Source organism: Rhinopithecus roxellana, chromosome 12, assembly GCF_007565055.1.
Source record: "Rhinopithecus roxellana isolate Shanxi Qingling chromosome 12, ASM756505v1, whole genome shotgun sequence".
Classification (NCBI taxonomy): Eukaryota; Metazoa; Chordata; class Mammalia; order Primates; family Cercopithecidae; genus Rhinopithecus; species Rhinopithecus roxellana.
In genome coordinates this window covers 110,141,288-110,167,800 of record NC_044560.1, presented here as the reverse complement: position 1 = coordinate 110,167,800, position 26,513 = coordinate 110,141,288, and the positions used below count along the sequence as shown (strand labels likewise).

Below are 26,513 nucleotides of genomic sequence, written 5' to 3'. Positions count from 1 at the left end.
ATCTTCAGAGCGGGAGGGAACACTCTTTTTCCCCTACACCTGTCCTCTCCTGCACGGACCATCACATCTGGGGTGAAGTCCATGTGATAGGACCCCTAGCAATCGGTATTGCTTGACAGCCACACTGGATACAACAGCCCCAGGTGTGCTGAGAGGAAGGCACAGGGCTGGGGGCGAGTGGCAAGGCACTAAGCAGTGCAAAAGGATGCAAGGAGAGAGCAAGGAGAGAGACTTCTTCAGCTAAGAATCATCTAGTCTTTCTTTGCTCCCAGGGTGACTATTATTTTTCTGAGAAAGGGCCTTGCTGTGTTGACTGGACAGGAGTGCAATGGTGTGATCATGGCTCATTGCAGCCTCCATGTGCTGGGCTCAAGAGATCCTCCCACCTCAGTGTCCCCAGTAGCTAGGACTACAGGTGTGTGCCATCATGCGGGGCTAACTTTTAATTTTTATTTTTGTAGAGATGGGGTCTCGTCATGTTGCCCAGGCTGGTCTTGAACTCCTGGGTTCAAGTGATCCTCCTGCCTCAGCCTCCCAAAGTGTGGGGATTACAGGCGTGAGCCATTACACTTGGTGCGGGGTGACTTCAAGCAACTCTTCTACTCCCTCAGAACCTCGGTTTCCTCATTTGTATAATGGAGCAGGGGTCCTCATAGACCTGAAACTACAGTTCCCATGAGCCCTGGGGCCCCTGGGTAACCCTGTGGACTGAGAACCACTTCTCTCATGAACCTCTAGGGCCGTTTTCTTCTGCCTGTCCCTGAGGCCTCTCACTCTCATCATATTCCACAACGAATTTAGCATCTTTCCTCCAAAACCCAATATTTCCTCAGTCACCAGGCCTTAGCTCCAAACAGTGTCTTCTTCCCCTGCTGCCACCCATAGCCTCAGCTTCATTCCTTCTGCCCCCGATTTCTCTTCTTCATCCTCTCCTGTTCATCATTATGGCCCCAGCCCCAGCTCAGGCCTCATCTTGTTCTGCTTGGACCATCACTGCAGACTCCTTCCAAACCTCCCAGCTTCCAGTCTCTCTCCTCTGATCCATTCCACCGTAGCCCCACAGAGGTCTTTCTATACCTAGAGCTGGCCGTGTCCCTCCCCAGCCCACAGCCCTCTCATGGCTCCCTCCCCATTGTCCCCAGAGCTCCCCACTGCCCACACAACAGAGTTCTTTGGCCCAGTATTCACGGCTCTGTGTGCTTCAAGCCTCATTTACCTCCCTGACTCCCTGATCCCTCTCCCCGGTCCCAGACTCTCAGAACCAATCACATTCCTCCAAATGCCCTGATGTCTCCCGGACTTTCCCGCAAAGCTGCCAGCTGACTTGGGACTCCAAGTCCTGGAAATCCCATTCTTGTCAGCTCCAGTTCAAGTGCTTCCTCCTCTAGACACCCTTCCCCAACCACTACATCTCAGGGCATTCCAGCTTCTTCTTCATCTATGTCCCTTCACCCTTCTAGTTCACAGACCTTCATTGCCATGTCCAGCTCATGAGTCTTTCACCTTGGGGAATCCACCAGACATGGTATGAGACATGGAGGTAATTAGATATACTTCCATGGTATGTCTAATTGTTCATAATTTTTTCAGTGGCCAGAACATGGGAAGGTCAACAGTACACTCCTCTTTTTTTCTGAGTTGGAGTCTTGCTCTGTTGCCCAGGCTAGAGTGTAGTGGTGTGACCTTGGCTCACTGCAACCTCCACTTTCCAGGTTCAAGTGATTCTCCTACCTCAGCCTCCTGAGTAGCTGGGATTACAGGCGTCCACCACTACTCCCGGCTAATTTTTGTAGTTTTGGTAGATACGGGGTTTCATCACATTGGCTAGATTGGTCTTGAATTCCTGACCTCCAGTGATCTGCCCGTCTTGGCCTCCCAAAGTGCTGGGATTACAGGTGTGAGCCACCATGTCTGGCCCCAACAGTATACTCTTAATATTTGTTTGTTGAATGAATGAATAAATACAAAAGGAACCTTATATAAATTTGATGTATAATAACATTCCTCGCCATGAGATCATGTACAGATGATGAATAGCAAGTCAAGCATCCTACATTTATAGCCCATCTCAGCCTCAGTTTTTCTACATGTAAAATAGGATAACAATGGTCCTTCTCTCACAAGGATTATGTGATATCATACAGGTATATATAGGTAGTCCAGCACCTGATATATAGTAAATCCTCAATAAATGGAAACTATTAGTATTGTTGTAATTATTGTTGCTGAATAGTATTGAGCAATAGAAAAATCTGTTGTATTGGAAGAGTGAAAGGTATTAGGCTTAGTAATAAATATTCCGTTAGTTTTATTAGCACAGCAGTTCTCAACTAGGAATGTTATGGGAATATTCTTGGTCATTCCAGCAACTGGAGATGGAAACCCTTTCAGCCCCGTACTACTGCTGCTTCCTGTCTCTGAACATGGATGTCTGTGGGTGTGGTGCTTGGTGCAATTGCAGCCACTTTGTGACCATGAGGAAAAGACTAAAAAACAACACAGATGTTGATCCAGAGCCCTACCATTTTTTGGCTGCCTAGCTCTAGACTTCTTATCACGTGACAAAAAGACATTCCTTGTTGTGCTAGACTGACAGAACAGATGGTCCCAGTTCTCACCCCTTCCTGTATCCATACCCTTGGCAATATGACTTTGCAGCTGCTCCTTCTGCCCCCGATTTCTCTTCTTCATCCTCTCCTGTTCATCATTATCTATTTCCCCTTTCCTTTGAATCTGAGAGGGCTGAGTGACTTGCTTTGGTTAATAGGATATGGCAGAAGTGACACAGTACCAATTCCAAGTGCAGGCCTCAAGGAGTCTTTAGCACTTTCCCTTGCTCTTAGAACCTTTACTCTGTCATATGAACAACCCTGGGCTAGCCTCCTGGAGGATGAGAGGCCACATAAAGCAGAGACAAGTTAGCTTAGTTATCCTAGGCAAGGCCTTATAGTTATACAAGCCCAGCCTATACCACTCACGCTGTTCTTGAAAATAAGAAAGGAAAAAAAAAGAAAGAAAGCGCAGCCAAGATTAGCAAATCCATCTAGCTGACCCTCAACTGAGCAGATGCATGAGTGAAGTCCACCAAGCCCAAAGCAGCAGAACTCACTAGCCAAAGACTCATGAGCAAAACTAAATAGTTGTTGTTTTAAGCCACTAAGTTTCAGAGTGGTTTGTAATTCAGCTATAGCTAACTGACACGTTATTATGTAAATAATACTCTTAGTGAGACTGCAGTTACTTATAGCCCAAAGCATCCAAAATGATACACAAAATCAGCAATCATTTAAGTATTTACATACATTTACACTTTTTTTTCCCCTTTCTTTTCTTTTCTTTTTTTCTTTTTTTTTTTTTTTTGAGCCCAGGCTGGAGTGCAGTGGTGCAATCTTGGCTTACTGCAAGCTCCGCCTCCCGGGTTCACGCCATTCTCCTGCCTCAGCCTCTCAAGCAGCTGGGACTACAGGAGCCCGCCACCATGCCCTGCTCATTTTTTGTATTTTTAGTAGAGATGAGGTTTCACCGTGTTAGCCAGGATGGTCTTGATCTCCTGACCTCGTGATCTGCCTGCCTCAGCCTCCCAAAGTGCTGAGATTACAGGCATGAGCCACTGCACCCGGCCTCTTTTTCTTTTCTTTTTTTTTTTCCTTTTTTGAGACAGAGTTTCACTCTTGTTACCAGGCTGGAGTGCAATGGCGTGATCTTGGCTCACCACAATCTCTGCCTCCTGGGTTCAAGTGATTCTCCTGCCTCAGCCTCCCAAGTAGCTGGGATTACAGGCATGCGCCACCATGCCCAGCTAATTTTTTGTATTTTCAGTAGAGACAGGGTTTCTCCATGTTGGTCAGGCTGTTCTCAAACTCCCGACCTCAGGATTACAGGCGTGAGCCACCGTGCCTGGCATCTTTTTCTTTTCCTTTTTTTTTTTTTTTTGAGACGGAGTCTGGCTCTGTCTCCCAGGCTGGAGTGCAGTGGCGCGATCTTGGCTCACTGCAAGCTCCGCCTCCCGGGTTTACGCCATTCTCCTGCCTCAGCCTCCCGAGTAGCTGGGACTACAGGCGCCCGCCACCTCGCCCGGCTAATTTTTTGTATTTTTTTAGTAGAGACAAGGTTTCACCGTGTTAGCCAGGATGGTCTCGATCTCCTGACCTTGTGATCCACCCGTCTCGGCCTCCCAAAGTGCTGGGATTACAGGCGTGAGCCGCCGCGCCCGGCCAGCAGTCATTACTATGATGACGTCTTTTGGATGTTTCAAACTAGGTGTCTGTAACACAGCGTCCTTCCTCTCACTCACCAGAATGTGGAGGTCACCTTTCTCCCGTGGCCTCCGCTTTCACCTACCTGGTCTCTTGCTCTAGCTGCTCCTCAGCCTGGGCCAACTTAGACTCAAGGGCAGCAATGGTCATCTTGTGGCGGGCTCGGGCCCCAGCATCCTCCTCACCCAGGCGTCCCCGTAGCTCCTGGATCTGCCGTTCCAGCTGCTGCCGCCCGCTCTCTGCCTTGGCTGAGAAACTGCGCTCAGCTGACAGCTCTGTGGTCAGTGACTCTACCTGTAGCAGGAGGGGAAGGAAGGATGTCATGGTGGAATCTCAGAGGGAAGGTGGGAGGTAAATCCAGGCACCTCCAAGAATGAAGCGCACTGATGATTGTCACACACATCGCACAGAGCCTGAAACATACTAAATCCTCAACAAATGTTCGCTTGTATTTTTATCAATAGTTTATTGACTCATCACCCACAGCACTGCCAGCCCTGGGTTTTAACATTGTGGATGGTTTTCTGCTTACTTTAATAAGTCCATGAGACCATCACAAACGTGTTTAAATGTCATAAATTCTACTTCTGACTGTGAATGAGTCTATTCCGAGAGTTATCACACTTCTATTTGCACCAGGATCTTCTGGGGGAGCTTGTGAAAAAAATGCAGACATCTGGGTCTCACCCTTCAGAGATTCTGACTCAGCAAGATGAAAGCGGAGTCCGGGAACCTGCATTTATAACAGGCATCTCACGTGATTGAGATGGGAGGGATATGCAGGAGGATTTTGAGAAATACGACCTCAATAAACAGTAGCTGCTACGTGGAAAATGTGTAAGCACACCCCTAATAATAGTTTCCGTTTATTTATTCAGCTTGTACTCCGAGCGAGGCCTTCTGCTGGAGCCATGGAAATGAGTCAGACTCAGTCTGATTCATACTTTATTTCACCCTCACAGGGACACAATGACTGGGTAATTAGCATATTCTCCTTTGCGGTTTTTTTTTTTTTTTAATTAAAATGTTTTTTTTGAGACAGAGTTTTGCTCTGTTGCTCAGGCTGGAGCGCAGCTGTTGCCCAGCTGGTAAAATCCCAGCTCACTGCAGCCTCAACTTCCCAAGCTTAAGTGATCCTCCCACTTCAGCCTCCTGAGTAGCTGAGATCACAGGCATACACCATCACCTCTGCTAATTTCATTTTATTTTATTTATTTAGAGACCATGTCTTGCTCTGTTGCCCAGGCTGGAGTGCAGTGGCACGATCTCAGCTTACTGCAGTCTCAACCTCCCAAGCTTAAGTGATCCTCCCACTTCAGCCTCCTGAGTAGCTGAGATCACAGGCATACACCATCACCTCTGCTAATTTTATTTTATTTTATTTATTTAGAGACCATGTCTTGCTCTGTTGCCCAGGCTGGAGTGCAGTGGTACGATCTCAGCTCACTGCAGTCTCAACCTCCCAAGCTTAAGTGATCCTCCCACTTCAGCCTCCTGAGTAGCTGAGACCACAGGCATACACTATCGTCCCTGCTAATTTTATTTTATTTTATTTTATTATTTTATTTATTTAGAGATCATGTCTTGCTCTGTTGCCCAGGCTGGAATACAGTGGCACGATCTCAGCTCACTGCAACCTCTGCCTCCCAGGTTCAAGCAATTCTCCTGCCTCAGCCTCCTGAGTAGCTGGGAATTACAGGCGCCCGCCACCACACCTGGCTAATTTTTGTATTTTTTGTAAAGACGGGGTTTCGCCATGTTGGCCAGGCTGGTCTCGAACTCCTGACCTCAAGGGATCCACCCACCTCGGCCTCCCAAAGTGCTGGGATTACAGGGGTGAGCCACCACGCCTGGCTTCAAACTTTTTATTGTGAAGTAAAATGACGATACAGAGAGCCAGACATTAATCAAATAAAAAAAATCAGTAATAAATATTCTGCTAGTTTTATTAGCACAGTAATTCTCAACCAAGAACATTATGGGGGTGTTCCTGATTATTCCAGCAGCTGGAGATGGGAACCCTTTCAGCCCCATGCCCCTGCTGCTTCCTGTCTCTGAATGCGGATGCGTGCGGGTGTCATCCCACACAGGCGTCATGAGTTAACAAAAGGGAAACATGACTGTCAGCAGCACCTTGGTCAAGAAATAGAGCTTTGCCCTTCCAGAAGCCCTTTCACACACTCATCCTAATGACAACCTCTTCCTTCTCCCCTAAATAGCATGTTATCCTGACTTCTTAGGTCCACACTTCCTTGTATATCTTTAGAGTTTTATTACACACAGATGCATCCCTAGATCCTATAGTTGAATCCTACCCATTTAAAAAAGTAGATGTATGTGGGAGACCTCTGGCCTCCAGGATCACAAGAGAATACATTCCTGGCTGGGCGTGGCGGCTCACGCCTGTAATCCCAGCACTTTGGGAGGCCGAGGCAGGAGGATCACTTGAGGTCAGGAGTTTGAGACCAGCCTGGCCAACATGGTGAAACCCTGTCTCTATGAAAAATACGAAGATTAGCTGGGCATGGTGGTGCATGCCTGTAATCCCAGCTACTCGGGAGGCTGAGGCAGGAGAATCACTTGAACCCGGGAGGCAGAGGTTGCAGTGAGCTGAGATCGCACCACTGCCCTCCAGTCTGGGTGACAGGGTGAGACTCCATCTCAAAGAAAAAAAAAAAAAACGAGAGAATACATTCCTGTTGTTTTAAGCCACTGTTTGTGGGAATTTGTTATGGTGGTCCTAGGGAACTAACAGCAACTAATTAATATTTTTTTAAAGTTGCTGTGAACTCATGAATTTAAACAGATTTCAAGGGATTAAATCAGTCGCAATTATTTTCCTCATTGAAGCTCAAGTTGCCCCACTTTGGGCCAGTGGGAGGCTCTTTGCACTGACTTCTGCGTGCTCTTGACATAACTACACTATCTTTCCCGCTAATGGGTATCACAAAATGTTCTGGGTTACTCTTGTTCATTGCCTGCTCCAGATCTGGAATCAGCCATTTTCGAAGAAGCTCCAGTTTCTTTTCTTTTCTTTTTTTTTTTTTTTTGAGACAGCCCCTCACTCTGTTCCCCAGGGTGGAATGGAATGGCACAATCTCGGCTCACTACAACCTCTGCTTCCTGGGCCCAGACAATCCTCCTACCTCAGCCCTCAGAGTAGCTGGGGCCACAGGCGTGTGCCATCGCACTTGGCTAATTTTATTTTTTTGTAGAGACGGTGTCTTACTATGTTGCTCAGGCTGGTCTCAAACTCCTGGGCTCAAGCAATCCTCCTGCCTCAGCCTTCCAAAGAGCTGGGATTACAAGTGTGAGCCACTGTGCCCAGCCAGCCTGTTTCTTTTACAGGGAAACAGCATTTCCAGATCACAATGTGGACACAGGGATACTCACTGCTACTAGGTTGCCTGTTGCTAGGCCTTTTGGGTGGTCAGAGAGACTGGATCTGTATAAAATACATCACCAGTTGGCCAGGTGCGGTGGCTCACACCTGTAATCCCAGCACTTTGGGAGGCCGAGGCGGGCGGATCACGAGGTCAGGAGATCGAAACCAACCTGGCTAACACAGTGAAACCCCGTCTCTACTAAAAAATACAAAAATTATCCGGGCGTGGTGGCGGGCGCCTGTAGTCCCAGCTACTCGGGAGTCTGAGGCAGGAGAATGGCGTGAACCCAGGAGGCGGAGCTAGCAGTGAGCCGAGATCGCACCAATGCACTCCAGCCTGGGCGATAGAGCGAGACTCCCTCTCAAAAAAAAAAAAAAAAGTACATCACCAGTTCACGTGAATATAACGTCAAATCAAGAACTACAGATTTGCTTAGTTTTGTTTTTAAACCTTTTTTTTTTTTTTTTTGAGATGAAGCCTCGCTCTGCCACCCACGCTGGAGTGCAGTGGCATGATTCTGGCTCACTGCAACCTCCGCCTCCTGGGTTCAAACAATTCTCTGCCTCAGCCTCCCAAAGTGCTAGGATTACAGGCATGAGCCACTGCGCCTGGCTTAAACTATTTTTTAAACATAATTTATCACTTTTCTTTTTGAGATAGAGTCTCACTATGTTGCCCAGGCTGGAGTGCAGTGGTACAATCATGGCTCACTGCAGCTTCGATCTCCCTGTGCTCAGGTGATCCTCCCAACTCAGCCTCCTGGGTAGCTGGGACTATAAGTGTGTGCTACTATACCTGGCTAATTTTTAAATTTTGTGTAGGGAGGCAGTTTTGCCATGTCATCCAAGCTGGTCTTGAGCTCCTAGGCTAAAAGCAATCCACCAAAAGTGCTGGGATTCCAGGCGTGACCCACTGCGCCCAGCTAAATGTAATTTCTTTTCTCTTTTTATTTCATATATAGTTTTTGTAGAGATGGGGTCTCACTATGTTGGCTAGGCTGGTCTCAAACACCTGGGCTCAAGCGATCCTTCCGCCTTGACCTCCCAAAGTGCTGAGATTACAGGCATGAGCCACCACACCTGGTCTTTTTTTTTTTTTTTTGAGATGGAGTCTTGCTCTGTCGCCCAGGTTGGAGTGCAGTGGCGCGATCTGGGCTCACTGCAAGCTCTGCCTCCTGGGTTTACGCCATTCTCTTGCCTCAGCCTCCCGAGTAGCTGGGACTACAGGCGCCCGCCACCACACCCAGCTAATTTTTTGTATTTTTAGTAGAGACGGGGTTTCACTGTGTTAGCTAGGATGGTCTCGATCTCCTGACCTCGTGATCCACCTGCCTTGGCCTCCCAAAGTGCTGGGATTACAGGCATTAGCCACCACGCCCGGCCACACCTGGTCTGTTTTTTTTTTTAAATAACAACTTAGTCTCTTCTATAGGACAACTAAATCAAGGTTCTTTGGCGCTGAGTACCCTGATGTCAAGGACATTGTAGATGACAGAGTATCCCATCTTTGATCATTTACTTTATCCCACATTATAAACTCAATGTCTCAGAAAAACAAGGCTAATACTATCACCAGCAATTAATGAGATAGGCTAAAAGTTTTTTGCATATTTTCCCCATTCTCTCCATTTAAAAAGCAGTCTTACTACACGTAACTGTTGAGCATATAATTATTACCTTTTTTTTTTTTTTGAGACAGGGTCTCACTCTGTCATCCAGTCACCCAGGCTAGAGTGCAGTGGCACAATCATAGCTCGCTGCAGCCTCTATCTCCCAGGCTCAAGCGATCCTCCCTCCTCAGCCTCCCAGGTTGTTGGACTACAGGCATGCACCACTGTGCCTGCCTAATTTTTACATTTTTTATAGAGAAAATTAGAGAATCAGGAGAATCGCTTGAACCTGGGAGGCAGAGGTTGCAGTGAGCCGAGATTGCACCACTGCACTCCAATGGAGCGAGACTCCATCTCAAAAAAAAAAAAAAAAGAAAAAGAAAAAGTAAAAGAAAAAAAATTAATGAAGAATGCAGACATTGGTTTGTCCTTTGAAATCCCATCGCTCTGTTGTCTTCCTGGCAAACTCCTATACTTCCTTTAAGATCTCTCAAAGCATCACCTCCACCAGGAAGCCTTCTCTGATGGCCTCTATCCTCCAGGCTAGGTCCGTAGTCCCTTCTAGGCTCCCACAGTGCCCGTGTTTCCTCCATTTTCACTTGTATCTCTGTATTGGGATGGTCTGTTTCCTCCTTTAGACTAAGATGTGTTTGAGGGCGGAGACTTACTATTATCCATCTCCAGGTCCCCAGCATAACCCAGAATAGGATCTGGGCCACCAGAATCCTCAGAAAATATTTATAAATAAATATACAAATGAAAACATGCTTTTCTCCCTCTGCTGAACTCCAACTTAGGCTTTAAAACTCCCAGCCAAATGTCTCTTTTTCCAAATGTTTTCTTGACTCCTGCAGAAAGTCCTTTATCTCTCTTTACTGGGCTCAAGAGACTTCCATGATCACACCTGCTGGCCTATAATGTGACAGCATAGTCCCATGTCTGTTTCCTCCAGAGAACTTCATAGGACAAAAACCCCATGTAATTCATCTTTGGATCCAGTCCTGAAGAAACCCCTCAGAAATACAAGTGAATCATGCCCTTCCACCCTTTTAAGAACTCCTATTCTACCTTCAAAACCCAACTCAAATATCCCCTTTCTATATTTGTTGAATAAGAGGACTGAAGGTTACAGTCCCAGGTCAATGGGGACTGAGGCTGGTGGGGGTAGTCAGTCTCACTCACCTGCAGGAGCAGCTTGCGGTAGCGGTCATTGAGCAGCTCCGAGTTGCTCTGCTCCTCCTCCAGCTCTTCCTCCAACTGCCCCAGGCGCCCCTCCAGCTGACGCTTCTCCTCCAGAATGGCTGCCCTAGGGAGACAGGAAGGGGTGGGGATGACAGGACAGGACAGTCAGAGGAGGGTACCTTGCCTGTCACACTACAGGACCCTGTGGTTGGCCCCACCCTCCTCCCCAGCCTCACACCCCAGGGGTCCCTAGGTTAACCCCGCCCACCTCCCAGCTTCCTGTGCCAGAGCTCAGCCAGCTCCAGCCTACCCCAGCTTCACCTCCTGCAGATGCAGCACCTCAGCCTCCACACCCTTGGGGCACTTACTTGCTAAGGTTGCCATTGGCCACCTCATCTGCCATCTCATCCCGGTCCTGCTGGGCCTGCCGCCGAGCACGGTCTGAGGCGGCCAGTTCCTGTGATGACAGAGAGAGGGGCGGCCAGTGGGGGTGAGGAGAAGCAACCTGGGCACGGGTCTCACCCCTTCTCTGTCCCTCACACCTCAAGTCTCTTGGCTCTTTTCTCATGCTGTCCCTGGGTAACCCTGGAATAACATCTACAGGTATCTCCTAAATCTGTCTCCTGAGCCCCTGACCTGTGCTCACCTCTTGCAGCCCAACCCCCCGGCCCCTCACCCTCTCCACCTTTTACTGCACACACGTTCTCCTCTCAAACCTTCCTCTCCTCCAGGGTCCCCCAGTCACCGAGCCAGACCCCCAGTGCTCTCCTCCCCTCCTCTGGCCCCCCTCACCATAGCCTCCTCCCTCCTGCCTTCTGACTGCTTTCTCTGTCCTCTGCATCCACTTGGTCCTGGCTGAGGGCTCTCTCTCTCTCTCTCCCTGTTCCCACTCCCCCTCCCACAGCCTCTGGTGCCTCCAATCTCCCCACTCCATTTCAACTGCTACAGGGCTGACCCTGCCCATCCTGTGTTCTGGATCTTTCCATGGCTCCCTAGTGCCCTAGGACAAAATTCCTGCTCTTAGCCTGGCATTGGAGGCCACATGGTAAGCCCTATCCACCTCCCAAGCCTCACACCCAGGGACCCTGTGGTTAGCCCCGCCCACCTCCCCAGCTTCACATCCAGGGTCCCTGTGGTTAGCCACGCCCACCTCCTCAGCATCACACCCCAGGGGCCCTGAGGTTAGCCCTGCCCACCTCCCAGCTTCCTGTCCCAGGGCCCAGCCCACCCCAGCCTCACCTCCTGCAGCCGCAGCACCTCAGCCTCCAGGCCCTTGAGGCGCTTTTCACTTTCCCGATTCTGGGAGAAGATCTCCTCCCGGGAGCTGCGTGTCTCCTCCACCTCCCGCCATAGCTCCTTCATCTGGGCCTGGGTGGAATGGAATAGGTAGACGGGCTCAGCCTGGCCACACAGCACAGGGAACTCCTCCACCCCCTTGCCAGGTCGACGGGGGCTCCTCAGCTCCCGTGAACAAGCAGGGAGTTCTCCGAACCCTGCAGACCTGGGCTCCTGTGTATAAAGCCACTTGCTGTGTGACCTTGGGCCAGCCTCTCCATTCTGGTCCTCAAGGGAGGAGGTTGATCTGGCTGAGCCTAGAAGGCAGCTGGAAGCCTGATGGAGCCTGGCTTCAAGTTAGACGTGGGTTTGAATTACAACTTGGCCATATCCTTGCTGGGTGACCGTGAGCCAGCCACTGCCCCTCTCTGAGCCTCAGTTTACCTACTGTTGATTGATTTATTTATTTCTATTTTTACTTTTTTGAGACAGTCTTGCTCTGTCGCCCAGGCTGGAGTGCAGTGGTGGGATCTCAGCTCACTGCAACCTCTGCCTCCCGGGTTCAAGCAATTCTCCTGCCTCAGCCTCCTGAGTAGCTGGGACGACAGGTGCGTGCCACCATGCCTGGCTAATTTTTGTATTTTTAGTACAAACGGGGTTTCACCATATTGGCCAGGCTGGTATTGAACTCCTGACCTCAGGTTATCTGCCCACCTTGGCCTCCCAAAGTGCTGGGATTACAGGTGTGAGCCACCATGTCTGGCCAAAAAACCATAGGGTATTTTCACTTCAAAAACAAAACCACGGAGGCGGGTGGATCACCTGAGGCCAAGAGATCGAGACCAGCCTGGCCAACATGGCAAAACCCTGTCTCTACTAAAAATACAAAAATTAGCTGGGTGTGGTGGCGCACGCCTGTAATCCCAGCTACTCGGGAGGCTGAGACAGGAGAATCGCTTGAACCTGGGAGGTGGAGGCTGCTGTGAGCTGAGATCACATCACTGCACTCCGGCTAGGGCGACAGAATGAGACTGTCAAAAAAACACACACACACACACAAAAAACTGAACAAACAAACAAAGAAACAAACAGAAAATGAAATTTGACTTCAAAGTGCAGCATTTTAAATGAAAGAAATGTGAAACGTAAGAAGAAGGAAGCCAGCCTCTGGGGCATGGATGTTTATAAAGGCGCCGACCCATGTGGATGCTGCCTGTGGGTTGAGAGGGAGGGTCCCAGCTGGCCTCAGGCCCTGGAGTGATGGTCGGGGCTTAAAGACACCAAAGCCTCCCCTCCCGGGCACAGCTCACGCCCCGCCCTTACCTGCATCTTGCGAAGCTGCTTCACTGCCTCCTCCTTGCCCTGCCCGGCGGAGGCCATTTGAGCCTTCAGCTCCTCCAGCTCCCCCTCCAGCTTCTTGCGGGCAGCCACGGCCAGAGTGCGCTGCTTCCGCTCCTCATCCCGCTCCACCTCTGCATCTCTCAGCTGGAGAGGAGGTCAGGAGGGACTGGGTCAGGGACAGGAAACCCAGCCTCCCTCTGCGTGCTAGGGACATGGATGTCTACACTGGAGCTCCTGCCCAGACTGCAAGCCCCATTCCTTTCACCCCCTGACTCTCCCTACTTGGTCCCCTCTCTATCTCCACTGCCCCAGCTCAGTCCCCCATCTCACCTAAGCCTCCTTTCTAGCCTCTCATCTCTCCCCTCCAGCCCATTCCAACACGTCTGCAGAGCTGACCCTACTCATAGCCCTCCCATGGTTTCCCAGTGCCTCCAGGTCCAAGTCTTGGACACTCAGCCATGTCTAAGTCAAAGGGGCTACTGGAGACAAAACCCCGCAGAGACTCCTGGCCTTAGGTCACCCGTTCACCTCTCTTCCCTGCCTCCCCAGCTTCTGGCACCCTCTTCCCCAAGTCTGTTGCCCACATGGCTCCAGAGGGGTCTTTCTGACACCCAGAGCTGCCCCTGCTCCTCACCACCTAGTAGAGGGAAGACATGGGAAGTTCCTGGACTGAATGAGTAATGAATGAATGCTGCAGGGAGGGAGAGAGCAATGGAATAAACAAGGAAGGGAGGGAGCAATGACTGACTGGATTGGGGAAGGATATGGATGGAGGGGAGGGCAGATGAGCAGGTCAGTGAGTGAGTGACTGAGTGGAGTCAGCAGGGGGTGCTGAGGGGCTGGGGTTGGGTAAATAGGGGAGGGGTTGGGTTGGGGAGAGGAGATGGGTTGGAAGGGGGTAACTGGGTAGATGGAGCAGTTGGACATGGCATTGGCTGGGTATTAGCGCTGGTTGGGGGAGAGGCTGTATGTGGGCGGTTGGGGTGGTTGAATAGATGGGGTAGCAGATGGATGGATGAATGGTTTGTTTGGTGGATGGAGGATGTATGATTGGGTACAGCAACAGGTCAACAGGATATGTGTGTGGGTTAATGGGTCATGGCAGGTTAACAGGTTGGGGAATAGGAAGATGCTTTTGTGGGAGGAAGATGGTTTGGCTGGCAGGAGAGACTAGTAGAAATACTGAGTGGCAGGCGGGTGGAGAGACACTGAGTGGCAGGCAGGTGGGGAGACACCGAGCAGTGGAAGGGTGGGGGAGACAGAGTGGTGGGTGGGTCGGGGAGACCCCTTGCTGACCTTCTTGCTGTCTGTACACACCATGGCATACCCCAGCTGGAGCAGCACCCTGTGGCCTTCCGTGTGACATTACCTGCTTGGCCAGCTGTCTCCGCCTCTCTTCACCAGCCTCATCACGGCCCTGCAGGTCACGCTCGTGCTGAGTCTTGAGAGCCTGCACAGTCACCTCCAGACGCAGCTTGGCATCCTCGGCTGCCGTCAGTTCATCCTCCAGTTCTGTCACCTGTGCTCGCAGATCATTGGCTGCCTGTTCTGCCACTCGGCAGGCTCGTTCCAGCTCATGCACCTGGTGGGGAGGGAGAGTGGCTGCTGGGCACTTGGGTTACTGAGGCAGAGGAGGTTACAAACCTAGGTAGAGTAGGGGAAGCTTTGATGGAGGACGGGGAGGTGGCAAGTCAGTGTGCCCATCCTAGTTTGTTCATTCATCCATTCAAGATCTACTGAGCGACTCCTTCCTAGGTGTCTCATTCAGCATCATCCCAAAATGTATTTCACGAATAACTGATGCCTCATAATTCTATTAGCTGAAGCACTTCAAAGTCTAATACAAGCATCTGTTAGGTCAGCTGACTCTCACTCATGGTGGATTATTCCCTCTGAGTTTTGTAATTTTGCATTGTGAGCTCACTCACTGGGAATTCATCTTCGGGAATCCTGTGTGAATGGGTCGAAGGCAGGTAGCTCCAGGGTCATCAGTGCTGGTGTCTGCCAGACTCCCCAGGGTGTCACCAACCTACTATCTACTTGTATTGGGTTTTCTGTTTGGGAGGGTCCCCGATCCTTCAGGGAGGTATGAATTAAAACCCCAAACACTGTGAAAATAGAGCTGGGCTTATGAATTTTCAGACTCCCCCTTCACTCCTCTCCTTACTTAACCACACCTCCTCAGGGAAGCCTCTCTTGATCCATCAGGGCCTCTCTGCTACCCATGCTCCTGGCACTGGGGCCCCTCTCGTACCTAGTCCTAGTCACAGTGGTCATTTGACATTTGCTTAGGTGGCTTTTTGTGCAACACCTGCCTCCTGCACTGGACGGTGAGTTTCACAGAGAAGGGCCTATGTCTGTGGATCACCACTGCCCACATGATACTCATTACAATTCTGGTCACTGACAGTTTCTACTTTCAGTCCTTGGAATGGGCCCTCTAGCCTCCCTTCCTATTTGGTAGTTGCCAATTTATTTTATTTTATTTATTTATTTATTTATTTATTTTTTGAGACCGAGTCTCGCTCTGTCGCCCAGGCTGGAGTGCAGTGGCCGGATCTCAGCTCACTGCAAGCTCCGCCTCCCGGGTTCACGCCATTCTCCTGCCTCAGCCTCCCGAGTAGCTGGGACTATAGGCGTCCGCCACCTTGCCCGGCTAGTTTTTTGTATTTTAGTAGAGACGGGGTTTCACCGTGTTAGCCAGGATGGTCTCGATCTCCTGACCTCGTGATCCGCCCGTCTCAGCCTCCCAGAGTGCTGGGATTACAGGCTTGAGCCACCACGCCCAGCCAGCCAATTTATTTTGTTTACTTGAAGGGATCAGACTTTCTCCTGTCAACATCCTGTTTCCCACAGGGGCCTTTGGAGTCACTACAAATAACGACATTTTTCCCAAGGGACAGACCTTAACGGCTCAAGTACGAGCCAGGTTTTAGCTCCATTATCCCTAGGGCCGCAGGCCAGGTCTGTGTCAGGGAGAGAGGGTTCTCTCTAGGCCTGGCTAAAAGCAAAATCAGATCAATGTCTAGATAAAGCCCTCATCCATTGGACTCCTAGAAGTGCATGGGTGGGAAAATAAAGAAATAAGGATGTCGAGATGGCGTCTGTTCACGAGCTCAACAAATTCTGCCAGTGCCTCCCATCATTAGTGAGGGTGGCCTGTGTCCCTGGGTGTGATCCATAAATGTATTTAGAGGATGAATGAAGGAAGGATGGAGTGGAGGTTGTGGCGGGTCATTTTGACCACTCAGAAGGCTGGGACACTGGCTGGGTGAGGAGAGCCTGGGAGCAGCCTTGGGGCACCATCCTACAGGCCCTGGAGGGATTTATGAGTTCAGGGAAGACAGAGGCTTGGTGGGAGAGTCTGTGCGTGCTCAGTGGGGTTGGTGGCAGGCAAAGTGGGAGTCCTCACACTGTGTGTGCATGTGTGTGTGTGTTGTGTATGTATGCATGCACATAGTCATGTCTGGGGAGTGGTTCTCAGGCTGTGTGTTGTAGTAAATTGTCTTCATGTTCTCTGAGCATTCACACATATGTGTGGTGAGTAGTTTTCTCATGCTGTATGTGTACATATGCACATGAATATGTTTATTTAATGGAAAATTCTCAGCAAGGTACAATGGCTCATGCCTGTAATCCCAATGCTTTGGGAGGCCGAAGTGGGAGGATTGTTTGAGCCTAGGAGTTCAGGACCAGCCTGGGCAACACAACAAGACCCCATCTCCACAAAAAAAATTTTAAAAAGCCAGGTATGGTGGAATGCATCTATAGTCCCTGCTACTTGGGAGGCTGAGGCAGGAGGACTGCTTGAGCCTGAGGTTGTAATGTGCCATGATTGCACCACTGCCCTCCAGCCTGGGCAACAGAGCAAGACCCTATCTCAAAAATAAAATTAAACAAAACAAAAAACAAACAAAAACAAGTAATAGAAGATTCTCCTCATATCCCATGTACACAAATGTGAGCATGTGTGCTTTGTGAGCAGCTCTCGTGTTCTGTGTGTGAACACATGTGCTGGATGAAAGATTCTCCTCATGTTCCGTGAATGTCTACACAAAGATCTACCTCTGGTGAATGGCTCTCCTTGCTTTCTGTGCGTGTGCATGAGCGCACATATTTGGTGGAAGATCTCTTCACACTGTGTGTGTGTATCTGTGTGTGTGTATACGAACGCAAATGTTTGGTAAACAGTCCTCCTCTTGTTCTTTTTTTTTTTTTTTTTTTTTTTTGAGATAGAGTCTCGCTCTGTCACCCAGGCTGGAGTGCAGTGGAATGATCTTGGCTCACTGCAACCTCTACCTCCTGAATTCAAGTGATTCTCCTGCTTCAGCCTCCCAAGTAGCTGGGATTACAGGCATGCGCCACATGCCTGGCTAATTTTTGTATTTTTAGTAGAGACGGGGTTTCACCATGCTTGCCAAGCTGGTCTCGAACTCCTGACCTCAGGTGATCCAACCGCCTTGGCCTCCCAAAGTGCTGGAGTGCAGGGATTATAGGAGTGAGCCACCGTGCCCGGCCCTCTTGTTCTCTTTGTGCATGAATATATGACTTTGATGGCTGGTTGTTTTCATGTTCTGTGTGTGAAAGCATACATGCCTGTACGTGTCTTCCCCTCACCCAGTGTGTCCCGGGGAGTGGGGGCCCTGCTCACGCTCTTGCCGACGTCATCCTTGCTGCTCAGCAGTGCCTCCAGCTCAGCCCGCAGGGCCCGGTTCTGCCGCTCCAGCTCCTCACGTGCCTCCTGCTCCTCCTCCAGCGCCCGTGTCAGTGACAGGGCCCGAGCCTCACGCTCCCGGCCCTCTGCCTCGGCCCGCTCACGTTCCTCCACTGCCCGAAGTACAGCTGCCTTCTCCTCTGCCAGAAGCTTCCAGTTTGAGGGAGATGGGGTGGGGGGAAATAGATTAGCTGAAAGGAGTGTACAAGGGAACGGGAAGAGGGAGCAGCCAGGAACAGAGAAAGAAAGAGAAAGAGACAGACAAAGGCAGAGACACAAGAGGGAGGTAGAGGGATTAAAGTTGCAACCGTGTCCCAAACCAGCTCAACTCTTGAATGGATCAAACTGATCAGTCCCTCACTCTCTATGCTCAACAGAAGAAAGGGTATTCCTTCCTGTTAAGAGTGGCAGTAGAAAATGAACTTCAACCTTTACTGTTTTTTTAAGACACAGTAATTGGCAAACAAACTTATAAAACATGCAAAGAAGAAAAGAGAACAGGACTCATAGTGAAGAGAAAAATCAGTCCATACAAATAGACCCACAGATGACCTACATATTAGAATGTGCACACAAGGACTTCATGATCAGTTTCAGAATGAGGCAGATATAATGGGTGAAGAGGCAGAATTATTTCAGGAGGGATTTGAAACTGTAAAACAGAACCACATAGAAATGCCAGAATAGAAAAATGAAATAGCTGAAATAAAAAAGTCATTGGATGAAATTAGTAGCTGACTGGACACATCAGAAGAATCAGTAAACTTGAAAACCGGTCAATAGAAATTATCCAAACAGAGCAAAGAAAGAAAGAAAGAAAGAAGATTGTAACAAAAATTAATGGAACTTTAACAACCTGAAAAAAGTACCAAGCAGTCATACATACATGCATTTGGGTCCTAGAAGGGTAAAGAAAAAGTAAAGAAAGAAGTAAAACTGCCTTTGTTCACAGAAAACATGATCATCTATGCGGAAAATCCAACAAAATATATAAAAATTCTGTTAGCACTAATAAGTGAGTTTAGCCAAGATTGTGGGATACAAGATCAATATACAAAAATCTATTGTGTTTCTACATACTAGCAATAAAATATGGAAATGAAAGTAACATCACTCAAAATAGACATAAAACCATGAAATACTTAGAAATACATCTGGCAAAAGATGTCAAAGATGTACACTGAAAACTAAAAAACATTTCTAAGGTATTTCAATGGACATATATACCATCTTCCTCAGTGAGAAAACTCAACATTGTTACGATGTCAATTCTTCCCAAACTGATGTATAGATTCAACACAGTTCCAAATCGGAAGGCTTTTTGTTTTGGGGTAGAAATTGACAAACTGATTCTAAAATACATATGGAAATGCAAAGGAACTAGAAGCGGCAAAACAACTTCAAATAAGAAGAAAAGGCTGGTGCGGTGGCTCATGCTTGTAATCCCAGCATTTTGGGAGGCTGAGGCAGGCAGATCACCTGAGGTCAAGGGTTCGAGACCAGCTGGCCAAAGTGGTGAAACTCCGTCTCTACTAAAAATACAAAAATTAGCCAGGTGTGGTGGCACACACCTGTAATTCCAGCTACTTGGGAGGCTGAGGTGGGAGAATTGCTTGAACCTGGGAAGCAGAGGTTGCAGTGAAACAAGATCACACCACTGCACTCCAGCCTGGGCAACAAGAGCGAAACTCTGCTTCAAAAAAAGAAGAAGAAGAAGAAGAAGAAAAATGACTTTCAATAGATATGCAAAAACAAGTCAGTGGAGAACAAACAAACGGTGTTGGAATACTTGGACATCTATATTCACAAAAAATTAACATGGAGCATGATAGCATCATATATAAAAATTAACTCAGGATGGATCACAGACCTAAATGTAAACTTTTAACTGGAAGATTGCCAGAAAAAAAAACAGGATAGGCCAGGTGCAGTGGCTCATGCCTGTAATCCCAACACTTTGGGAGGCTGAGGTAGATGGATCACGAGGTTAGGAGTTTGAGACAAGCCTGGCCAACATAGTGAACCCCTGTCTCTCCTAAAAATACAAAAAAAAAAAAAAAAAAAAAAAAATTAGCAGGGTGTGGTAGCATGTGTCTGTAATCCCAGCTACTTGGGAGGCTGAGATAGGAGGAATCGCTTGACCCAGGCAGGCAGAGGTTGCAGTGAGCCGAGATGGTGCCACTGCACTCCAGCCTGGGCAACAGTGCAAGACTCTGTCTCAAAAAAAAAAAAGAAAAAGAAAAAGAAAAAAACAGGATAAAACCTTTGTGACCTTGAGTTAGGCAAAAAATTCTTATATACAATACCAAAAGCACAATCCATAAAATAACAAATTGATAAACTGGACAAAATTAAAAACTTCTGTTATTTGAAAGACTAACAGAATGGAAAGACAAGCCACAGACTGGACAAAAATATTTGCAGAGCATATATCTGATAAAGAACTTGCATTCAGAATGTATAAAGAACTTTCTTTTCTTTTCTTTTCTTTTTTTTTTTTTTTTTTTTTTTGAGGCGGAGTCTCGCTCTGTCGCCCGGGCTGGAGTGCAGTGGCCGGATCTCAGCTCACTGCAAGCTCCGCCTCCCGGGTTTACGCCATTCTCCTGCCTCAGCCTCCCGAGTAGCTGGGACTACAGGCGCCCGCCACCTCACCCGGCTAGTTTTTTTGTATTTTTAGTAGAGACGAGGTTTCACCGTGTCAGCCAGGATGGTCTCGATCTCCTGACCTCGTGATCCGCCCGTCTCAGCCTCCCAAAGTGCTGGGATTACAGGTTTGAGCCACCGCGCCCGGCTAAGATGGGGATTCTCCATGTTGGTCAGGCTGGTCTCAAACTCCCGACCTCAGGTGATCCGTCCCCCTCGGCCTCCCAAAGTGCTGGGATTACAGGCACGAGCCCACCATACCTGGCCTGTAAAGAATTTTCAAAATTCAATAATAGGAAAACAAACAACCTAATTAACAGATAGGCAAAAGATCTGAACAGACGCTTCAGCAGATAAGATATATGGATGGCAAATGAGCATATGAAAAGATGCTCAACATCACTGGTCATTAGGGAAATGTTAATTAAAACCACCTTTGAGAAAGCCTAAGGCTTTATCCATAATAGTTCCAAACTGGAAAAAACCCAAATGTTCATCGAAAGGTTAATGAATATCAAAAGGTGGCTGATCTAGACCACAGGAATAATACTGAGCAGCAAAAATCGGAATACATTACTGATATGCAAAAATATGGATGGATCTCAAAATAATTACTCTGAGGCTAGGTGCGGTAGCTCACTCCTGTAATCCCAGCACTTTGGGAGGCCGAGGTGGGTGGATCACTTGAAGCCAGGAGTTTGAGACCAGCCTTGCCAATATGGTGAAACCTCGTCTCTACTAAAAACACAAAAATTAGCCAGGCATGGTGGTGCACACCCATAATCCCAGCTACTTGGAAGGCTGAGGCACGAGAATCACTTGAACACGGGAGGTGGAGGTTGCAGTGAGCTGAGATCGTGCCACTGCACTCTAGCCTTGGTGACACAGCAAGACTGTTTCAAAAAAAAAAAATTTTTTTTTTTAGTAAAATAAGCCCATCCCAAAAGAGATTTATGTGAAAATAATTTATATAAAATTCTAGAAGATGCAAAAATTTAATAAGGCCTCAATGACCTGTAGAAGAGTATTATAACCAAACCATATGTATTTGGAGTCCAAGAAGAAGGGGAAGGAGAGAGAGTGAGAGATAAAAATATTTGAAGAAATAATGCCTGAAATTTTCCACATTTGATCAAAAACATCAGCCCACAGCTACAGGAAGCACAGTGAATCTAAAGCAGGATAAATACAAAAAACCCACAGCTGGGCATATCATAGTCAAACTGCTAAAAACCAAACATAAAGAGAGAAATTGTAAGTCAGCCAGAAAAACATATTGCACCACCCACAGGGAAATGACAATTTTTTTAAATTTTTAAATTTCTTATTTTTATTTTTTTGAGATGGAGTCTTGCTCTGCCGCCCAGGCTGGAGTGCAGTGGAGCGATCTCGGCTTACCGCAACCTGCACCTCCCGGGTTCAAGCAATTCTCCTGCCTCAGCCTCCTGAGTAGCTGGGACTACAGGCGCACACCATCGCGCCCAGCAAATTTTTTGTATTTTAGTAGAGACGGGGTTTCACCGTGTTGCTCAGGCTGGTTGTGAACTCCTGAGCTCAGGCAATCCTCCCGCCTTGGCCTCCCAAAGTGCTGGGATTACAGGCATGAGCCACCGTGCCCGGCCTCACACTGTATCTTCTAAATGAATAAAATAAAGCACAGAGAAGTTGAGCAATTTGCCCAAGCCACACAGCCATCAAGAGGCCGAGTTGGGATCTGAACCTCAGGATTGCCTGATCTGAGCTCTCTGAGGTTCTCTGATTTTTATTGCATCCTCAGGCTGCCAGATGCTTGGTGTTATTGCCATTTTCTAGAAGGGTGAACTGAAGCTGAGATGGAAAAAGCAACTTGCCTGAGGTACCCAGTGAATCAGCAGAAGTGAGATGAGTTATTTGATTTAATTCTCATAGGCAACCTCTGGGGTACTGAAGGTATTCGTATATTTTGTCATCCAAAAACCAGGGCAGCTTTGAAAGTAAATGTGGGTGCTACGATGAATTATGCTGTGACAAGAGGCATGAATCAGGACAGAGGGATGTCCTATTTTACAGAGGCCCAGAGCAAAGAAGGGTCTTGCTTCCTGGTCCACTACAACTGCCTAGTTGAGCCATGACGGATTACTGGTTCCTCACCATGACCATGGGAAGCCTAGATGGACTTGCTGATTCCCCAGCTGGGGGAACTGAGGTGCCCCACCTGGTCGAACTTGCGCTGCTTCTTCTCCAGGGTGCTCACAAGCTGCCGCTGCTGCTCCAGGTCCATGGTGGCGTCGTCCAGCTCCTGCTGCAGCCGGCGGCGGCCCCGCTCCAGCCGATCCACGGTCTCTGTCTTTTCTGCCAGGCGCTGCGTCAGGGCCTCGGCCTCACGGGCTGCCCGGCGCCGTGCCTCCTCCCCTGCCTCCAGTGCCCCTGCCTCCTCCTCCTGGCGCCGCCGCCACTCGGAGAGCTGAGGGGAGGAGAGAGAAGGTGGTTGGTGGTCACAGCCGTGAGTGACCAAGGTGTGAACTGGTGGTGCTCCATTTCCAGGATGAAGAGACTGAGGCCTGAAGAGGGAAAAGGGTCACTCTGCTGGGCTCTTCTGCCTCTGAGTGGTATGAAGTTGTGAGTACTATGAGCCCTAGTTCTTCCAGGGAATTAAAATGACTCCCTCCAAGACACAGAGATGAATCAGACCTGAAGTCTTTCCTGGGGAGCCCCTCGTCTGCTGGGGGAGACACAGCATCACAGCCAGGGCGATAAGGGTTAAGGTAGCAGTATGGGAGCTATGGAAGTCCACAGGAAGGGCTCAGAATCTGTTTAGAACATTCAGGAGAAACTTCCTGAAGGAGGACCATTTGAGATGGGTCTTGAAGTATGCATAGGAGTTTGCCAGTTGAAGGATATCTGCAGGCAAGCACCATCACTCATTCATTCAATAAGCATTTCTCCAAGCCTACCATACATGAGGCTCTATATTGGGCTGTGCTACAGACCTGGATCTAACTCTAATGGGATTCTAGTTTGCAAGGGCTCTCAGTCTGGTGGGGAGACTCATTGGCAGAGAAAGTCCCAGCCCAAGGTGACTGGAGTTGGGACAGAGGAGAAAGAGAAGAGGGGTCAGGAAACTTCCCACAGGGGAGCCTAATGTTAAGTCTGGAAAAATAAAAGGGTTTTTTCAAATAAAATAGGAAAATAGTGACAGAGATGAATACAGCTAAAGACAGAGGAAGGACCAGAGATTGCAGGGCCTCACATGCCCAACTAAGAGGCATGGACTTTGTCTAGGGGTACTGGGGAGGCATGGGAGAGCTGTGAGCAGGGGAGGGACAGGGTCAGCTCCAGGTGAAGAAAGAAGCTTCTGGGGCTGTGTAGAGGATGAGCTGTTAGGGGAGAGGTCAGAGGCCCAGAGGCCAAGAGGAGGATCTAGGTGGGAGAGGATGGTGCTGGAGCTGGGGCTGAGCTGGAGCTGGGACAAGGGATGAGGCTGAGAGTCAGGGGGCAGGAGAGCCAGGGCTGGGCACAGGCTGTGGGGGGTAAAGGGGAATCAGAGATGAGAAAGGCATCCATGGGTCTGGCTTATGTGAAGGTGGGCCGCGTGGCCGTCCCTGAGCTGGGGAACCCAGGAGAAGCAGTGAGGCGGGCTGTGCCTCCCTGAAGGTCTTACGTAGGGCTGCTCACCTGGGCCTGGGTGGTCTGCAGTTCACGGCCTGCCCGCTCCCTGGCGGCTGCCTCCTCTTCCAGCTGCTCACGTAGCCCGGCTGCCTCAGCCTCCATGGCTCGCACCCGGGACCCCAAGGCCAATTTTGCCCTGGTCTCCTCCTGCAGGAGCTCCTGTAAATGGAGGAGACGGCAATGTCAGGTGTGGTCAGGAGGAAAGGAGGGGAGGGTGACGGTGGAGCCGAAGGGCAGGCAGGGTCACCTGGGCGTCGTGCAGCTGGGCTTCTGTGCTGCTCAGCTCCTTGCTAAGACGGATGGCCTTGGACTCAGCCTCGTTCAGCGCCCCAGACACATTCTCCAGTTCAGCCTGCAGGGAAGGGACAGGGGAATGAAGTCCTCTAATTGTGGCTTCCACTCAGCGACCCCATGTGACTCAAATCCCTCCCACACTAGGGGGAATGTGATAGGTGCAGCTGCCATGGAAAACAGTCTGGCAGGTCCTCAGACGCTTAAACATAGGGTTCCCACATGACCCAACAATTCCGCTCCTAGGTGTACACCCCACTTACCTGGGCTCGCTGCAGCTTCTCAGCAGCCTCCGCTCGTGCCCTCTCCCCATCACCAGCCCGGCCCTGCACCTCCTGCAGCTGTGACTCCAGGCGGCGCCTCCGCTGCTCACCCTCCTGACGTGCAGTCTGCAGGCTGCTCAGTTCCACCCGCAGCTCGGACACCTCGGCCTCCAGGGCCAGCCGCGTCTTCTCCCACGCACCTTTGCCCTGGTGTGGGAAGGAGATGAGCAAAGATCTGTGAGGCCTTTCCTGGACCAGGCCAGGCACACTCCCCTCTCAGGGCCTTCACACTGGCTGTTCCCTCTGCCTGGAACACACTTCTCCCAATGCACAAATAGTTCACCCCTCCCTCCCTCATTTTTTTTTTTTTTTTGAGACAGTGCTTCACTCTTGCTGCCCAAGCTGGAGTACAATGGTGTGATCTTTGTTCACTGCAACCTCTGCCTCCCGGGTTCAAGCAATTCTCCTGTCTCAGCCTCCCAAGTAGCTGGGATCACAGGTGCCCACCACCACACCCAGCTAATTTTTTGTGTTTTTAGTAGAGATGGGGTTTCGCCATGCTGACCAGGCTGGTCTCGAACTCCTGACCTCAGGTGATCCACTCGCCTCAGCCTCCCAAACTGCTGGGATTACAGCCGTGAGCCACGACGCCTGGCCCATTTTTTTGTTTGTTTGTTTGTTTTTTGAGATGGAATCTTGATCTGTCACCCAGGCTGGAGTGCAATGGCGCAATCTCAGCTCACTGTAACCTCCGCTTCTTGGGTTCAAGTGATTCTCCTGCCTCAGCCTCTCGAGTAGCTGGGACTACAGGAGTGTGCACCACCACGTCCAGCTAATTTTTGTATTTTTAGTAGAGATGGGGTTTTACCATGTTGCCCAGGCTGGTCTTGAACTCCTAGCCTCAAGTGATCTGCCTGCCTCAGCCTCCCAAAGTTACAGGCATGAGTCACCGTGCCCGGCCACTCCCTCAGTTTTTTACCCCGATATCACCTTCTCACAGAGTACCTCTGCAGCCTCTCTACTTAAAAACTCACCCGCCTTAGAATTCTGATCCCCTTTTTCTGTTCATTACGGCCCCACAGCACTTATCACCCCGATATAAACTGAAGGTGTTTATGTCGTTTACTCTCTGCCACTCTCACTAAAAGGAAAGCTCCACAAGGGAAGGCAGTGCTGGTTGTTGGGTTCATGGCTGATTTCCCAGCAATGCTCCTGGAATATAGTCCACACCCTATTCATGCTTGCTGAATGATAGCTGCATGTGAATACGTGAGGAAAGGAGCCCAGAGAGATGAGATGGCCTAGAACCAGCCAGCGGTACCGCCTCCAAACCCGCGTCCTGCCCTGCCCTCCCCGTGGCCCCTCCGCCCTGTTCCCCTGCCCCAACCCACCCTCCGGGCCTGCTCCAGCTGCTCCGCCAGCTCCCCCAGGGCCTGGCCGTGGCGCTGCCTCAGCTCCTGCACTGCCACCTCGTGGATGCGAGTCTCCTCCTCCAGAGTCTTCTTCAGCTCCGTCACCTCCTGCTCCCTCTTGGACCTTTATTGGGGGAAGGGAGAGGGGAAGAGAATTTCAGAGCAGAGGAAGGCAGGGGCTTTGGGGGAGCTGGTTGTTTCTCCTTTCCATGTTTCCTAAAAACATAAGAGCCTCATGTTATGCTCCCCAGGAGATCTGGGTGGTGACACTGTGGAAGGAGTGTGGCTTTAAGGGTGAACTCCTATTCACCTTTCAAAACCCTTATCCAAAACGCCCTTCCTCAGGAAAGTCTTCCTGGATCTCCCATAGACTTGGTTTAGGAGTCTTCAGTTAGCACCCACAATGCCCTGTGTCACTCCACTAAAGCACCCCTTGTTCTGGGTTGAGATTGTCTTTGCCTGAATCTGCCTCCCCTGAGACTGGAAATTCCCA

General features: G+C 49.5%; 1 protein-coding gene across 6 annotated transcripts in view; it reads right to left on the bottom strand.

The window, feature by feature from the left end:
• Positions 1–26,513, bottom strand: part of MYH14 (myosin heavy chain 14) — a 101,671-nt gene that overhangs the window by 4,300 nt on the left and 70,858 nt on the right. For all 6 annotated transcript variants that reach the window (XM_010369535.2, XM_030913285.1, XM_030913282.1 and 3 more), the window contains 12 exons: positions 26,000–26,144; positions 24,609–24,815; positions 24,302–24,406; positions 24,061–24,213; positions 22,601–22,849; positions 17,701–17,913; positions 14,419–14,631; positions 13,032–13,193; positions 11,673–11,801; positions 10,802–10,890; positions 10,434–10,557; positions 4,342–4,550 (listed from right to left, as the gene is read on the bottom strand). In XM_010369535.2, coding sequence (XP_010367837.2) covers positions 4,342–4,550; positions 10,434–10,557; positions 10,802–10,890; positions 11,673–11,801; positions 13,032–13,193; positions 14,419–14,631; positions 17,701–17,913; positions 22,601–22,849; positions 24,061–24,213; positions 24,302–24,406; positions 24,609–24,815; positions 26,000–26,144 — 1,998 coding nt within the window. The remainder of the gene's footprint in view (positions 1–4,341; positions 4,551–10,433; positions 10,558–10,801; positions 10,891–11,672; positions 11,802–13,031; positions 13,194–14,418; positions 14,632–17,700; positions 17,914–22,600; positions 22,850–24,060; positions 24,214–24,301; positions 24,407–24,608; positions 24,816–25,999; positions 26,145–26,513) is intronic.